Genomic DNA, 16,479 nt, shown 5'->3' on the forward strand with positions numbered 1-16,479 from the left:
GGATTACAGGCACGCACCACCATAGCCGGATAATTTTTGTATTTTTATTACAGACAGGGTTTCACCATGTTGGTCAGGCTGGTCCTCGAACTCCTGACCTCGTGATCCGCCCGCCTCGGCCTCCCAAAGTGCTGGGATTACAGGCGTGAGCCGCCCCACCGCGCCCAGCATCCTTTCCTTTATTTTCAGGAGAGACGTGGACAGTGCCCCACTTTTCTCGCCCCTAGTTGAACCGCCCCGCTTTCCTGACCCCAGCCACCACCGGCGCGAGGCTTTAGACAAAGGCCTCTAAGCGGCCTTTTTCCCTAATTACGCCAGCAACCCCCAGGTGACTGTTTCAAGAGGCTGCTGAGTGTGAGAAGTTCATGGCGTTTGAAGCAAATCCACAGGAACCAAAGAGTTCGTCCAACAAAGCAACCCTCGCGTCTCCCTCCTCTCCTCTTCCTTTGTGGGGAAACGTACTGAACGTCTGAAACGAAGGTGGCGCGGCCGGGACAAACCTGACCCTTCGACAGCCCCCGCCCCCGCGCTCGCCCTCGCTAGGAGGGGAGGAGCGACGGCCACAATGGATCCTCCCGCAGGCTTTGTGCGCGCTCGGAATCCAGCTGTCGCCGCCCCGCAGAGCCCCCTGTCCCCGGAGGGCGCTCATTTCCGGGCCGCCCACCACCCTCGTAGCACCTGCTAGCCTAGCCGCTGTCCCGGCAGAGCCTCCAGCCGTCCCGCCCGCTCCGTGGCCACCTGGCTCCAGTCACTCCCCGAAATGCCAGTCGACTTCACCGGGTACTGGAAGATGCTGGCCAACGAGAATTTCGAGGAGTACCTGCGCGCGCTCGGTAAGCGCTGCCCGCCGCGCCCGGGGCGCCCCGGGGAGCAGCTCCAGGCCTCTCCCCAGAGCCCTCCGGAGCCGCTGCCCTCCTGCCGCCGCCCCAGCGAGCCGCTGTTCGGTGCTTCTGGACGCCAGAAAAGGCGTCCTCCGCTACCAGGGCAGCCAGCAGGTTGCGGATTGGAAAATTCGGGATTGTTAGGATAACCGGTGGCAAATGTCTGCTTGTTGGCCCTGGACGTGCGTAATTTCATTAGTAAATCTGGGTTTGGTTTACTAGTTGTTGTTTTTAAACGGTTAACATAAGAGCAGGAAACTTTGTTGGGGGTGGGGGAGGTACAGGCAGTCTGTGTGCTGAGACAGCGTGAAGCCAGCGGAAACCTTAACAGTGTTCGCGGGCGGAGCGGGCTCCTGGGCTCCTCTACCTAGGGAACGGTTCTGTGAGTCTTCCTGCCAACTCTGCCGCTCTCTCTACCCGCAACCCCCCCTCCCCCCCCCGCAGACGTCAACGTTGCCTTGCGCAAAATAGCCAACTTGCTGAAGCCAGACAAAGAGATCGTGCAGGACGGTGACCATATGATCATCCGCACGCTGAGCACTTTTAGGAACTACATCATGGACTTCCAGGTTGGGAAGGAGTTTGAGGAGGATCTGACAGGCATTGATGACCGCAAGTGCATGGTGAGGATTCGCGGTGTCTCCTACCGGGGCGGGGGGGCCCTGACCAAGGGTTGGGCTAGTTCATCTGAGAGGGAGCAAGGGCCCTTGTGCTCTAAAGGTCTGAAAACACTTCCCACTCCCAGCCCCCACGGTGGGCAGCACCGACTCATGAAGCATCCTGCTCTCTCCACACTGGAAGGTGACGGTTATGAAGGCTGCCATGTGCTGTGTCTCCACTGCGTCCAGGCACTCTGCCGGGTGCTTCATGCACATGACTTCACCTAAGCCTCACACAACCTTTGAGGCAGATACGAATATGCCCATTTCACAGATGAAGAAACAGGCTCAAAGAGATGAAGTAACATGCCCAGAGTAGCACAGTTAGGGAACCTGGAGTTCAAGGCAGGTCTGTTGATGCTGTTCTCTGGCTCACTATGGGCTGGTGGAAGGAAAAGCAAAGAAAGGAAAGAAAAAAGAAACGCAGGTAACCCCTTTGAAGTGTAAATTTTCTGTATGACCTAGTGTGAAGTCACTCCAGGAAGCCCGGGGGCACCTTGATCTCTGCTGGAAGCCCTCTGATCTGCCCGTCCTTGCCCCAAAGCTGGGATTTGGCTTCTGGCCATCCCCTGCCTCACCCTGTCATCTAATGCCTGCTGAGCGGTTCTTTGAACTTTGCTGTTGACACCTAGTCAGTAAGTCAGTGCCCCTCCAGCCCAGGCCAGAGGAAACAGCAATGCGGAAAGAGGAAAGGCCAAGAGCTCACCTCCCGCAAGGGTGGGAAGCTACTGACCTAGTACACCCCAATTAGCACTGCAATAGCAGACTCCAGAAGGCCAGCCCCAGGCCTCCATCAACATTCTCTGGTTGCTGAGAGGTCAAGGTACTCTCGTTCTCCCTTCTGTAGTCTTGGGTTCAGAACTGGCTTATGTTCATCCCAGAAGCCGCCTTGCTTATTTATGGGGTCCTCACCCACCCCCTCCCACAATCTACCAAGGGTCTTTACCACTGATCTGCTATGTGTACAGCACTGTGCTAGTCATCTTACAGCACAGCACAGCAAGGGAGGGATAAGTAACCCCACGTTATGTAGTGACTGAGGCTCAGAGAGAGGAAGAGACTTGTAAGAGATGAGACTTGAGTCCGAGGCCTTCTGATGTTGAAACCCACACTCCTGCTCTCCGCCAGCTTCTCTGCTGGTAGTCTGTGCAGAAGCAAGATAGCTGAGGCCTGTTAGGATTGTAGTTGAAGGGTTGCCTGTGTCTGGGAATAGGTGTCTGGAGCCTGGATGACTCATCTCCCCACCTTGTTTATTCATCTGAAGGCAGTCAGGACTGGTATCTGAGTCTGTTTGGAATTATGAGGAAGAAGGGATAGTCAGCAGGGAGTGTCCTTGAAAGGACCACTAGTGGGAGAAAACACATTGTTGTAGGGAAATGTCAGGTTGTACCTTTAAAAATCTCAAGGACTCTTAATCTGCAGAAAAGACTCACAATAGGGAAGGAGACCTTCAGGTGGGATCTGCCTTTCTCATTACTGCCCAAGACCTGCTCCCTGGTACACCGCATGGAACTTTGCTCCTTAAGAATAATCCTTACCCCCCCACTCACTATTGTGGAACTCACAGATCACTTTGAACCTTTATTTCGGGTCCACACAACTTTGGAAGGTGCTGGCTTGTACTAATTATCTTCACTCTTTCCTTCCTTTCCTCATCCATTAACACATGAAACATTTATTGATCACCTAGTAATACTAGCAAACACAGTACTCAGCAAGTGCTTACTATTGCGCCAGATGCTTCTCTAATGTTACATTAACTGACTTAATCTTCACAACACCCTTTCCAACCTCATTTTACAGAAAAGAAAACCACGGCAGGATTTCTTGCTGTGTGACCTTGGGGAGGTCCAGTCAGTGCAGAGGGGGGATTTGAGTTAACCACTGCACTGACCAAGTGGCTGTCCGCACACGCTGCTCACCATGGCAGGCACAGGACAGCAGAGCATGTCACAGGCCCTGATGTCCAGTAATGCAGTCTTTGCAGTGGAGGCAGGCACACCAATACTTGCAACACAGTGTGGCAAAGAAAAGCCCAGGGTGGGAGTGAGGGGACTGGGACTACCCAGAGAAGGGGATCCCAGAAGAATTTCTGAAAGAGGTGACTTCTGTGCTTCATTGTAAAATAAAGCGGGGAGGTGGAAGGGAGGGTTTCGGATACAAAGGAAAAGACAAGGGCCACCTTTTCTTCTCAATACAGTGTCAGTGTCAACCGAGCATCAAGCAGTAGTCGAGCAGACAGTGGAGACGAGCCACTGGTCTAGGACGCACAGTTCCTGTCACTGCCCCAGGACTCAGGAATGCCCACTCTCAAGTAGACAGCCCTTCACTCACGTGTTGTGGCCTGTTGGGAGGTAGAACAGCCCCTCTGTTCTGCTCAAGCCTTCCTCTAGCCCCATGCAGTGCAGAGAAGCCGTTCTCCCTGGGCTGCCCGCTGGGTGGTGTGCAGCTTTAGACTTACGGGAAGGACATGGCTGGATAGGGGTGGGATGATAGAATTAGAGCAACTGTCAGGCCGGAGACTTGTGAGTGGAGGGGAGCAGGGTGCCCAGAGGCCACCCGCTGAGCTGAGGGCCGCTGGGGATGCTGGACAAGGTGGTTGCCAAAGGTAACTTTCACTGCTACCCTCTCTGCCTCACCCGGGGCACCCACCAGCCAGGAGCAGTGACCCAGAGGAGTTTGTTCCCAGCATATTACAGGAGTCCCGTTCTCACTTGGGATCTTTCGTTCATCTATTGTTTTCATTCCTCTCTGGACCCCACAAGCATCTCATGGTGCTTCCGCTATCTGCAACCCCTGTATCAATGAGACAAATCCCACACGCTTCCTGCCCTCACGGAGTTCAGTGTGAGGAGGAGATGGACTGAAGCAGCCAATCACGATGTAGTTGACAGTGTGCCAATACGGGCAGAGAAGCACTCCCTGCTTGGTCTGAGAGGTCAGGGAAGGTTCCCACAGGAAGTGGAGTCTGAACTGTGGCTTAAAGGATAGACAGGAAGTAGCCAGGCAAACAGAAAAGGGTTGAGAGAAAGGCCAAGGCCAAGAGCTGTCCCACACCAGGACCTGGGCTTGGCCCTGGGGTCGGAGAGGCAACAAGGCCTTCGGGACACCCAGGCCAGTGAAGGAGATGGGCACATGTTCAGGCCGTTACAGCCCAATGCATGATGGGAGCATAGTGGGCTGAGGAGCACACAGCTGGGAGTGGGAAAGCAGTGATCAGGGAAAGTTCCAGAGGAGGTGACAGCTGAGAGGGGCCCTAAAGGACTAATTACAGCAGATGTGGAGAAAAGAATAAGAGCTTTCCAATAAGAGAGAACCACATTGACAAAGGCCCGGGGTCAGCAAAGCCTGGTTGGGAGGGAGTTTCAGAGGTGAGAGAGGAGCAGTCTGCAGACTTCGGCATGGCTGGAGTGCAAGACGCGGCTGGGAGACAAGAGAGCCAGGAGAACCTGACAGGGAGACTTGATGTGACCCTGACAGGCCTCTGTGAGCCCTTGCTGGGAGAGGTGTGGCCAGGCCACCATCCGTTCCTAAAGGGCAGAGGCTCTCTCTGGCTCGGAGATCTCCCATCCTGCCTCTTTTCCATGGGAACCTTATCTGTATTCTAGAACAGCAGCCAGAGGGTGAAACCCAGCCTGCAGATGTGTTTTGTTTGGCCTGTGCAATGTTTGAAAAACTTCAGAGTCAGTTGCCAACGACTGCCAAAGATTGTAAGATTTCACAGAAAAACCTATATTTCTGGCTATTCTTAACAAAAGCAACAAGAAAAGGAAGGGCCCTGGAAACACTGGGCCCCCATTTATTCCTGCGCCGCATGCATCCCTGGAATATGTCTGCTGCAGCTGCACCCTTTACATGCTACATTTTCTAGTTTACCGCAGTCTTCAGCCCATCCTGTTACCTGAAGTCAAGGATCAAATGGCCATACGTCGCTCTTTGCACTGTAGGTTCCTTTAGAGCTGTGGGTCCCAACGCAGAGACAACAGGGAACCTCTTACAAGTACAAATCCCCTGACCACGCCCCTGGCCTACTGAATCAGCGACTCTGGGAGTGGGGCCAGCTGTGTGCCAATAAGCCCTCCAGGTGGTTCTGATGCAACTAAAGCTTAAGAATCACTGCTCTGGAGTAAAGAAACACATCCTGTTCCTGTGTCTCTATTAAAAAAATGGAAAAACTAAAATTAAGTGTAGAGGGCCATGGCCATGTAGAGGGCCGGTTTGGCCCATCACCTGAGTCCTATGGACACTGCGTTTCAAGCCCAAAACCACCTGAAATAGCTCTGTGTTCTCTCCCGGGGGGGAGGGGTGGAGGGACTCAGATCTGGGTGGCCCTGCATCACTCGGCTCACATTTCCAGTCTGATCTGATCAGATTTTATGTAACGGCAAGCAGCAGGCGCTATTTTGGTAGAAACGTACAAAGGCTGGGCTCGGCTGAACAGACACAGGGCTCTTCTCCATTGCTTCCTGCATGCCTTTGTCCACCAGAACCTGCGACAGGCCTGGCGAGGAGCCAGCAGCGTTTGTTGAGTATAGCACATATGTGCCTTGGCAGGGTGGGAGCTCTTGAGAAAGAAAGGTGCTCTGACTTCAGATAGCGTTTTCTCACTCCTGAGCAAGGGAGCATCTCAGAATGATCTGGTTCTTTGTCTCGAAGTCCTCCCAGCATGAGCAGCTTTTGTGAGAGAAGGCTAAGCCTCAGCCAGGAATCACAGCCATGAGCCTGGCTCTGTGGGGGTGACAGAGGGGCCGTTTGTCATCCCCCGTGTCCAGGTCAGGCTTTTCCTGGAGGAGATGGCTTTGTTCACTCAGGGAACTGGCACCTCCCCCCATGGCCGGAGCCTCAACTTCATATCCAGCGTTGAACTTAGGATGACCCCTCCACAGGGCCTGCCTTCTGCTCCCAGCCCTCCGCCCTTCTGTCACGTTCTTTGTTTTTACTATAAAAGGAAAATATTCAAATAGCACAAGAGAGTATGGGCTTAAAAGGGCCCCTTCCCCCACTTGGCCCCATTCCCACTCCCCAGAGGTTATCACTGTTACCATTACTTGTGGAGCTGTCCAGAAACCTTCCTCAGACTTACAAGTTATCCATCTACCTATCGATTGGGCAGTTGGTCGTTGCCTCTATCTAAAGCCAAAAGAAAGAAAGAAAGTAAAAGAAAAAAAGATAGAGAAAGCAGGGAAGAATCCACTTCTCTACGTATTTTTTTAACTCAGTGATATTTCTTAGGCATTTTTCCATGTTAGCACTTACAGATTTTCTAAGTTCTTTTTTAATCATCTATGTTTCTTTCCCATCCCTCCCTAGACTTCCTTACTTATATCCTTCTCTCTCTCCATCCATCTATCCATCCATCTAATTGTATACAGTAATACATGAAATCCACCAAATCACTGTTAACACTTTGGTTTAAACTCTTGCCAGCTTTCTAATCCTACTCTTGCCCATTAAAGAGATTTTTTGGTTCTTATTAAAATACACACACACACACACACACACACACACGCACACGCACATGCACACACAATGCCACTGGTTAAATTAACTCCCTGGGCTGCAGCGCTGAGAATGCCGTTGGATTTGGGAGCCTCTGAGAGCCGCCCCTGCCCAGATCAGGCACCGGGCATTCAGCTGGGCCCTTTCCAGGCTAGAAACACAGGATCTCTTTCATGTCTTAGCTAAAGTTCTCCGACCTTTGAAATCAGTGTCAGCAGCGTGCTTTTGAGGATTACAAAAAGAAGAATTAAAGCAACCTAACTAAAATTCACAAAGTAGCTTTCAAAAATCACACTGGTTTGTTGGGTTTTGGGTTTTGTTAGGCAGGAACAAAGGAAAATAACATCTACTAAATCTTCACTAAGTGCCATGCCTGCCCCAATTGCTTTTTGTACTTTTTCTCCTTTGGTCCCCACAAGAAATGCTGTTCAGTAAGTATCATTATACTCATTTCACAGATGAGAATCTGAGGCTCAAAGAAGGGAAGTGCCTTTTTAGCCCAAGGTCACCCGGCTAGCTGGTGGCAGAGGAAGAATTTTAATTAGTCTGTTTATAAAGCTCTCTAAACCAAGGTCTCCCACAGAGCTTTGCTGAAGGCCAGCACCTCAGTTCCTTCTTGTGAGCCTCCTCACAATCCGAAGGTAAGCCCAGGAAGTTTCCACAAGGCGTAGGATGAGTGAAAGGAGCAGTGCTATTAGAGGCAAAACATTTGGTTTTGAATTCTTCTCGATTATCTGACAGCGACCTTAAATGATTCGACACACTGCCTCTGTTTTCATAGCTGCAAAATGGGCCTCATAATTGCTGCTCAGCGTGTTTCACAAGGCAAAGCTGAAGGCCGTAGAGATAGTACAGGGCACAGGGGCTTGGGAAGCCACAATGCTATGTGCAGAACCGGGCCAGGGCCTGTGATACCCGAGACTGAGGGGCATGGCATAATCACTTATAATGGCCAGGTGTTTACTTAATGAATAACAGCTGTTTGTTTTCCTGATCAACATTGCTCCCCACTTCCCACCCAAGAGAATCACCTTTTTCTTTATGGTGGGAATTACTCTTGCTCACCCTTTTGGGTCCTGGTGGGGCTGCAAATCATAGTACACTGTCTCTTCTGGGACAAGCACCTTTTCCCAGGGTGACCACCATGTCCCATGGCCTGTCACCTACTTGTGCATGTGACCCAAGCTGGGCCAATCACCGTTTCCTGGGAGTTAATTTAGGCATCCTGAGAGAGGTGAGTTCTGTTCCCTTAAAAGTTGATGAGCTGGTATGATGTAAGCTGGGAACTCTCTGAGGCCAGTCCCCTTACCCCACCTTCCTTGGCTGCACTGAAAAATCCAATTGAAGGAAAATAAAAGATGAGGCCAATACACAGAAAGAATGCAACATTAGAGGGTCACTGGAGTTCCTGACACACCATTCCTAGATTTTCCATGTACTTTAACCAATACCTTTCCTTTCTTTCCCCTTAAGCTATGTGAATTGGTTTCCTGTCACTTGCATCTGAAAACATCCTAAGACATTCAAACTCCAGAGATCAAGGGTTAAGACCCACATAAGTAGTTAGAGCAGTATTTCTCAAATTTGAGCATGCTCTACCCCTAAAGTTTCTCACTGTGAAGGTCTGGGACTTGAGAACTTGTTTTTCTAACAAGTTTCCAGATGATGCCAATGTTTTTGGTTCAAGGACCATGCTTTCTACTAAGAAAGAAACAAGGAAGCAGGCTGGCCTGTGCCTAGTTTCCTGTGATTTTCTCATGATACAATGTAATAAGCCTGTGCTGGGGAAAAAAGATGTCTTTTTCTAGGGGAAAAAATGAGAATGGGTAGGTGTAGCTCCATCCCAGGGTCAGCGTAGTGGGGGATGTAGACTGCCTGGAGACATCAGTCTTGCAGTAGCCCACAGTGGTTTGCAACTGAGGGTCCAAGTAAGTGATACTAATAGTGTGTGCAGGTGGATACCTGCAAGCTACGACAGAGCCATCAGGAGCTTTGACTTTAAGATGGATCTGAATCTGAATCCTGGTTCCACCATCCAGCTGTTTCCTTGGCAAGGGTACTGTATCCCTCTGAGCTTCAATGTCCTCATTTGTAAAAGGAGCCAAGATGAATACCCACCTAATGGAATTATGAGAGAATTAAATGTGGTAATGAATTATTTCAGTTTTCTATTGCTGTGTAACAAACTACTCTGAAACTTGGTACCCTAAAGCAATAATATTTATTTTGTTCACAAATCTGCAATTTCAACAGGGCTCAGAGGGAATGCCTTGTCCCTGCTGCCTGCTCTGCCAGTGAGGATGTAGAGGATCCACCTCCCAGATGGCTAACTTTCATGCTCTGCTTGCCGTTTGGGCTTCCTCACAACATGGCAGCTAGTTTCCAAAAATGAGAGTCTCAAGAGAACAAAGTAAGGCATTTTTTATGAGTTGCCTAGTCTTTTGAAGTCACATAGCAATAGGTCTGCCATACTCTGTTGGTCAAAGCAGTCTTAGAGGACCCATCTTCCAAGGAGGGAACACAGACTCCATGTCTTAATAAGCATACAGCAAAGTTCTAGAAGAGCACATAGGGTACCAGACACTTTAGCGAAGTTCAGTGTATTATATGCATGTGAGGCTGTTACCACAGTGCCTGGCACACAGTGCACACTCAGTGGGTGTTGGAACACTAGTCTTTGGCTAACCTTTAAGGCTCTGTCAGGATTGGGCTGTTTGTTTCTGACTAATCTGCAGGGGTGGGGGAGTGGGAGAGGAGTAGCCAGTGGTTCCTGGAGCCAGTCCTTTGTAATTGGGGCAAGAACTCCTCACCTCCCTAGGCCCAGGATGGGAGGCTGGAAGGGAAAAGGGGGGTTCTGTAGAAAGGTCTGTAAATGCCAGGGTGGCCCAGGACTTCACCTTCAGCCCTGCACCCCATTCCAAGTCCCAAAGAGATGTATCTGAACAGTAGCTTGAAACCACTTTCTGAACTCAAGCTCAGTGTGGGAGCCTCCTTGGCTCTGGTCTACTATTCCAGGCTTAGAATCTCTGGCCCTCGCCATCAACCTTGGCCCACTGGTGCCGTGAGACTAGAACCAGAAGACGTGAGTGGTCCAGAAGCCTTCTAGGCATCCAGGGGATGTTCACTGATGACTGCTGCTAGGGTCCCCTTTGATGGAAGAGAAAGGGGCTTGAGGGAGTTTATGCCTTTCCCTGGACAGCCCCTCAGGGTGAGTAGTCCTCTGGAAACCAGCTGTGGCAGCCTAAGCCCTTTGCAGACTTCTCACTTGGACTCAGGGGTTTATTTGTATTTTTGACTTAGAGTTGATTGAAAACTCCCTTGAAGCCAAGGACTATGCACGATTCACCGTTGGTTTCTCCCTGGGAACCATATTGTTGCTCTGTCATAGAATGTGAGCTGTCCTAGAGTACACACATGTGCACACAGAACACGTATGTACACTCACTGACCCTTGTCCTCCAGAGAGAAACCCCAGGTCTACTGTCTGAAATTCTGCCATTAGAGTGCATTTATTTTAGTTAAATATTCAGCGACTTCATTAGGTATTTCCTTTAATATGCAAACACCTTAGGATTCTAGCTACCTTTAATACAGGGATTAATGAGTTCTTCCTTTTTTCCTTCCTCTTCCCACCCTTCCCTCTTCCTTTCCTCTTTCATTCTTTAACTGAGGGTCCGAGGATAGCATAGGAATTCTCTGGGAAATAACAGTATAAACAAGATGGGTGTGAAGGTGGGGATGGCAGGGAACCCAGGCTCCACAACCTACCTTTGCTAGCTTTATAGTGGAACTGGCCCTGCACTTAGGAAATTTAAAAAAATAATCTTCTCACAATGTTCAGTAAATCGGAAAATCATCTTACTCTTTGATTGAGGGATCCCACTTATGGGATTATATTTCAGGAAAATCATTCTGTTTGTACAAAGGTATCTGTTAGTCACTCTGTGATAATAATTCTCGACAACCCACATAAGCATAATCACTGTCTCAGGCCCTATTATGCGGCAGCGCCTGCCCTGTCACTTTATGTTTATTTAATCTCCTACAGTCCTGGATAGGAGGTGATACTCTTGCATTTTACAGACAGGGAGCCAAAGGACCTGCCCAGGTTCACATTACTGGTTAATCATAGACTTGTGATCTGACTTCGGATGTCTCTGATTCCCTACTTTGTATGGTTTATAGAATAGGCTGTCTCCTGCTGGTATTCCTAAATATCAAATAACTATGGGTGGTTAGAAAGACTGTGGCTTTTTAATTCCATAGACCACTACATAGCCATGTAAATGATCACTATGAAGATAAATGAAAAGTTTTTATAGGCGTTCAGTCACCAAGTTCCATGGATTCTGCTTCTTAACATCTTTCCTGTTTTTCCTCATTCCCACTGCTCTGCACATCTCGTGCCGGTAATAATAATAGCAATTAACATCTTTCGTGCTTACCATGTGCCAGGCTCAGCGCTTTCCATGGATTATTTCATTTAATTACTGCAGTATCTTCACGTTGATCTCCGTTTTACCATGCTCAACACTTCAGCCTATCCCTCCCTTTCTAAAAAAGGGAATCTGATCATGCTACTACTCCCCAACTCAAAATTCCCAAGGGCTCCCCAGTGCCGATGGAAAAAAGCCAGGTGGCACTCAGGCTCTTCAGGTCATGACCCTGCCTGTCTCTTCAGCCCTATTCCCTCCCTCACCCCTTATGCTTGGCCCCATCCTGCCATTTGTCAGTGCCTTCACTTGCCATCCTCTTTGCATCCCTCTACTCACTTCCCTAAGATGTTTCCTTGCCTTTTCCTCTGGAAGGAGAATTACCCACTGGTCAAGACCCAGCCCAGGCCTAACTACTGTTGATCCCGTCCTGATTCCCCATTCCACCACCATGCCCTTCATTTGCCTTGCAGGCTCTCCCTTCAGCTGCTGCTTTTAGGGCACCTATGATGCTAGTTAATGTGTATGAGATTCTACACAGCAGCATCCACACCACCATGAGCTCAGTGAGCTCCAGTGTGTTTATTAAATGAACGTTAAGTGAACCTCAGAAATGCAAATGGTAGTCATTGACTGTATCACTGCAAGATGCAATTGCCATTTAATAATAGCTCGTGTTTGCTAGGTATTCCATGCACCAAAAATTCTTCTAAGCCCTTTCCATGCATAAATTCTTCTAATCCTCACAATAATTCTATTATGAAGATGCCAAAATTCTTCCTATATTATACATGAAGAAAATGACTCTGTCTGACTGAATTGTAACTGGTTCAGCTCCAGAGCTAGACCAGCTGGACCAGCCAGACTGTCAGGATCTCATTTCTGCCCCTTACAAAGTGGGTGGCCTTATGCAGGTTACAGCACTTCTCTGTGCCTTTGCTTGTCTGTAAAATGGGATCATTATGAAGTAAGGGATACCTGCTTCGCAGTGAGGCTTACATACACAGTGTATGGGAAAATCTGCAGTGCAGCTGCTCTGTCAGTGTGAGCTATTATTATTAATCCACTCACACTGACCCATGACTTCCAGAAGACATTCTGGGGATAGTCACATGTATGAAGGGATACCTGGCAAACCAGAGAAGAGCTAGCAGGATGATGAGAGTGGAGGCTGGCCTCAAAAGGCACGTGCTTCTCTGCACCCACAGGGACCAGGCTGGGCTAGGCCAAGAGCAGAGGGGACTATTGCTTACTGTGCATTTTGTGTATTTTGCACTGAAATAGCTCCTTGAACCCCTTATTTCATTTCTTTTTTTGAGACGGGAGTTTCACTCTTATTGCCCAGGCTGGAGTGCAATGGTGCCATCTCGGCTCACCACAACCTCTGTCTCCTGGGTTCAAGCGATTATCCTACCACAGCCTCCCGAGTAGCTGGGATTACAGGCATGTACCACCATGCCTGACTAATTTTTTGTATTTTTTGCAGAGACTGGGTTTCTCTATGTTGGTCAGGCTGATCTTGAACTCCTGACCGCAGGCGATCCACCAGCCTTGGCCTCCCAAAGTGCTGGGATTGCAGGTGTAAGCCACCGCCCCTGGCCTCCCTTGTTTCATTTCATCGTGATGGCTCTGCTCTATGACAGGGCTTACTAGCCCCATTTTGCAGATGAGTAAATGGAGGCTCAGAGAGGTAGAGTAAACTGCTTTGGTCACCCAGCAAGAAAGAAGTGGGGACAGACTGCGGTTCAGGTCTGCCTCTACCGAAGGCTATCATTGGGTCCCTCTTGAATGCTCAGCTTGGCAGGCATGCCACTGTCCCATGGCCGGGCCAGACCAGGCCGGTAGCCAGCCAGGTGATATTCAGTGGCCACAGTATTCTCATGCCAGCAAAATGTTCATGTGGGAACAGGGGGCAGACCGTGGGCCCAGAGCTGGGCAGATTTACACCATGTCTTATACTATTCCTAGTTGCATGCCTTTGAGTATAGAGCCTAAGCACCCTGACCCTTAGAGACTCAGGGTCAAATCACTCCAATAGCGAATCCCTTTCTATAAGGCTTATCTGTGAGGAATAAACAGCCACATTGCCTGGCGAAAGCAGGGTGTTCATTGCAAGAGTGCCACTAGAATGTTTTCTGCTATTCATCCATTCAACAAATGGTAATGCACATTTTCTCTACCATGGATTCTAACATGGGGGCTGGTATCCTGCAGTGAATATCAGGATCCCAGACCCCAAGTTGTTCTTCAGGAGATCCTGACATGCTCACTCTTTCCTGGTTACCTGGTTACTGATCTAGCATCTCTTATCTTCTGGGACCCATTTATTTCTATTTGCCTTGAAATATGTATGTATAAAAATAGAGGCCAGTGATTCCCATGGAAGGGATGAGGCCTCAGTGCCCCTCCTAAGCACTCTTTAACAGGATGTCCCCTTTCTTATTCCTATTCTCCCAACCTACCCCCCAGTCCCAGCCCCCTGCCTGTGCTGGTGGAACTGATAACACACCAATTTCTTTTACTGGCCCCAGGTAGCAAATCCAGCACTGCCTGCAAATGAGCAGCATCTGGGTTTTCCATGGCACCAGGTTTGGCCAGCTGGAGCACAAAGACATGCAGTGAGGAAGAGAGGCTATGAGCAATCTCCCCAGTAAATTCTCTGTCGCAGTTAGAGGGTCAGCCTTCATGGAAAGGGTCAACCAACAGAGTTAAGCTGGGCAAACCTATGCAGCTGCCTGTGCTGTTCCCTTTGCCTTTGACTGAGACTCCCTTGTTCTTCCTCTTTCCACTTTTTTTTTTTTTTTTTAAGACAGAGTTTCACTCTTGTTGCCCAGGATGGAATGCAATTGTGTGATCTTGGATCACTGCAACCTCCACCTCCTGGGTTCAAGTGATTCTCCTGCCTCAGCCTACCAAATACCTGGGATACAAGCACGTGCCACCATGCCTGGCTAATTTTGTATTTTTAGTAGAAACGGGGTTTCACTGTGTTGGTCAGGCTGGTCTCAAACTCCTGTTGATCCTCCTGCTTTCATCTCCCAAAGTGCTGGGATTACAGGCAGGAGCCACTGCACCCAGCCCTTCTTTCCACTCTTTACGTAACTCCCATGGTGTTTTCTGATATCACTCCCAGCACTACTTCTAGCCTTACCTCTTCCAGGAAGCCTTCCCTGATGGGCCTCTTTCTCCACCATAGAGGCATCAAAGTGCCTTCTGAATTCCATAACCTCCAACACCTGTCTACCAGCACTTACCATTCTGCGGGCATTTTCTGTCTTCTTACCTTCTTCTCAGATAGTCTGTGAGCCCTCAAGAACAGGCCACTTGCCTTACTGCCGTCTCTCCAGCACCTACAGCTGGTGCATAAGAGGCTTGACACCTGTGATTGGGCCTCGATCACTCCAGTGGTTTAAATTGACTCTAGGAAGCTTCTGAATTGTTTAAGGAAAAATAACTATAACACATCAAGATTATTAGTCTTAACATTTTCTCACTTTGTTTGTCTTAAGAATTGTGTTATCATCTGCTGTTAGCTTTCTTATAGTATTCGAATTGCATTCTTTCATGCTCACAAAGGCCTTGTTGTGGCTATACTGTTTATAGTGGTTGTTTTGAACATCTATTATGTCTCTAATTATTTATTCACACTTTAAGGCCTTATTAATTTAGTTTTAATCTGCTTTTAGAGTGAAACTGGCTTTTTCTCTTGAATGTGCTGCTTTAGATAATTCTCCAGTCCCAGGAATGTACTAGAGAAGGGGAGCCATTACCCACCCACTCACTAGCCTGGCCTTAGGAACAGCTCATGGACTTTTTAGCCAGAGAGAACTGGGTTCAAGTATGGCTCAAGCCCTAACCCCTAGGTGATGGGCTGTTACTTATAGAAGCCTAATTTTTATCAGCTCTAAAGCTCGAAGATTGGCCAGACGTGGTGGCTCATGCCTGTAATCTCAGCATTTTGGGAGGCCAAGAAGGGTGGATCATGAGGTCAGGACTTCAAGACCAGCCTGGCTAAGATGGTGAAACCCTTTATTTACTAAAAATATAAAAATTAGCTGGGTGCAGTGGTACGAGCCTGTAATTCTAGCTACTTGGGAGGCTGAGGCAGGAGAATCGCTTGAATCCGGAGGCAGAGGTTGCAAGCCGAGATCTTGCCCTTTCTGCCCTCCAGCCTGGGTGACAGAGTGAGACTCTTTCTCAAAAAAAAAAAAAGCTCGAAGATTTAGTGAAACACTGTGGAAAGCTCCCAGCAGAGTACCTGGTACCTGGCAGGTTCTCTGTTATCTCCCTTATCTTTCCCACCTGATCACTTATTTAGCACAAGCACCAAATGCTGAAAACCTTCTAATTGTCCCAGGAACACACATACCCTCAAAGGAAGAAGCACACTTTTAAATCAAGCTCCAGGATTTGCATCTTTTAGCAATTTACATTATGCAGAGAAAGTATCTACTCACTGTCTGGTTTTTAAATTTTACCCCAAATCTAAAAAGCATGGGTTTTGGAGTCAGACCTGGGTCAGTGCTGGCTCTGGCCTTGGCAGGCAGTATCACCACCGGCGAGGCTTCACCTCTTATAACCTGGTTGGAACCACAGAGACAACAGAATTCAGTCCCAGCCTTCCAGAGGTAGATTCACAAACAGAGGGACTACTAGGGCTGGGTAGAGGGCTGTGAGTGATTCCTCATCCCCTGCTCTTGAGAGTGGTATTTTGGCATGGGAGTGTTGATGAATGTCACCAGTTTCTTGATACCAAATAGAGTTCCCACCATTTGCAGGCTATACCAGGTCACTGCCAAGAGATGGTTCCATTAGTAGGAATTGTCTGGCATTCCCAGTATAAGTCACCTGAGGGGAGCAAGTGGGCTGTGAAACATCCCTGGGACACACTCATTCAGGCTGCCTGTGGGAGCTAGGCTTTTTGTTCACTGTTTCATGCAGCAGTGACAGCTGGGGTTTCTAAGTGGTAGAGGAGCTGGAAAATGGCTTCCGATGTAACAGCCCCTT

General features: G+C 48.9%; 1 protein-coding gene and 1 long non-coding RNA gene across 2 annotated transcripts in view; one reads left to right on the forward strand and one right to left on the reverse strand.

Moving 5' to 3' along the window:
* Nucleotides 1-16,479, reverse strand: part of LOC144579916 (uncharacterized) — a 166,976-nt gene that overhangs the window by 37,137 nt on the left and 113,360 nt on the right. The gene's annotated exons all lie outside the window — the stretch shown is intronic.
* The window catches only part of RBP1 (retinol binding protein 1), a 31,664-nt gene that overhangs the window by 6,616 nt on the left and 8,569 nt on the right, over nt 1-16,479 (forward strand). Inside the window, exons 2-4 of the mRNA XM_078354999.1 lie at nt 481-780; nt 839-1,063; nt 1,326-1,504. Of these exons, the coding sequence (XP_078211125.1) occupies nt 481-780; nt 839-1,063; nt 1,326-1,504 (704 nt within the window). The remainder of the gene's footprint in view (nt 1-480; nt 781-838; nt 1,064-1,325; nt 1,505-16,479) is intronic.

This window comes from Callithrix jacchus, chromosome 17 (assembly GCF_049354715.1).
Source record: "Callithrix jacchus isolate 240 chromosome 17, calJac240_pri, whole genome shotgun sequence".
Lineage (NCBI taxonomy): Eukaryota > Metazoa > Chordata > Mammalia > Primates > Cebidae > Callithrix > Callithrix jacchus.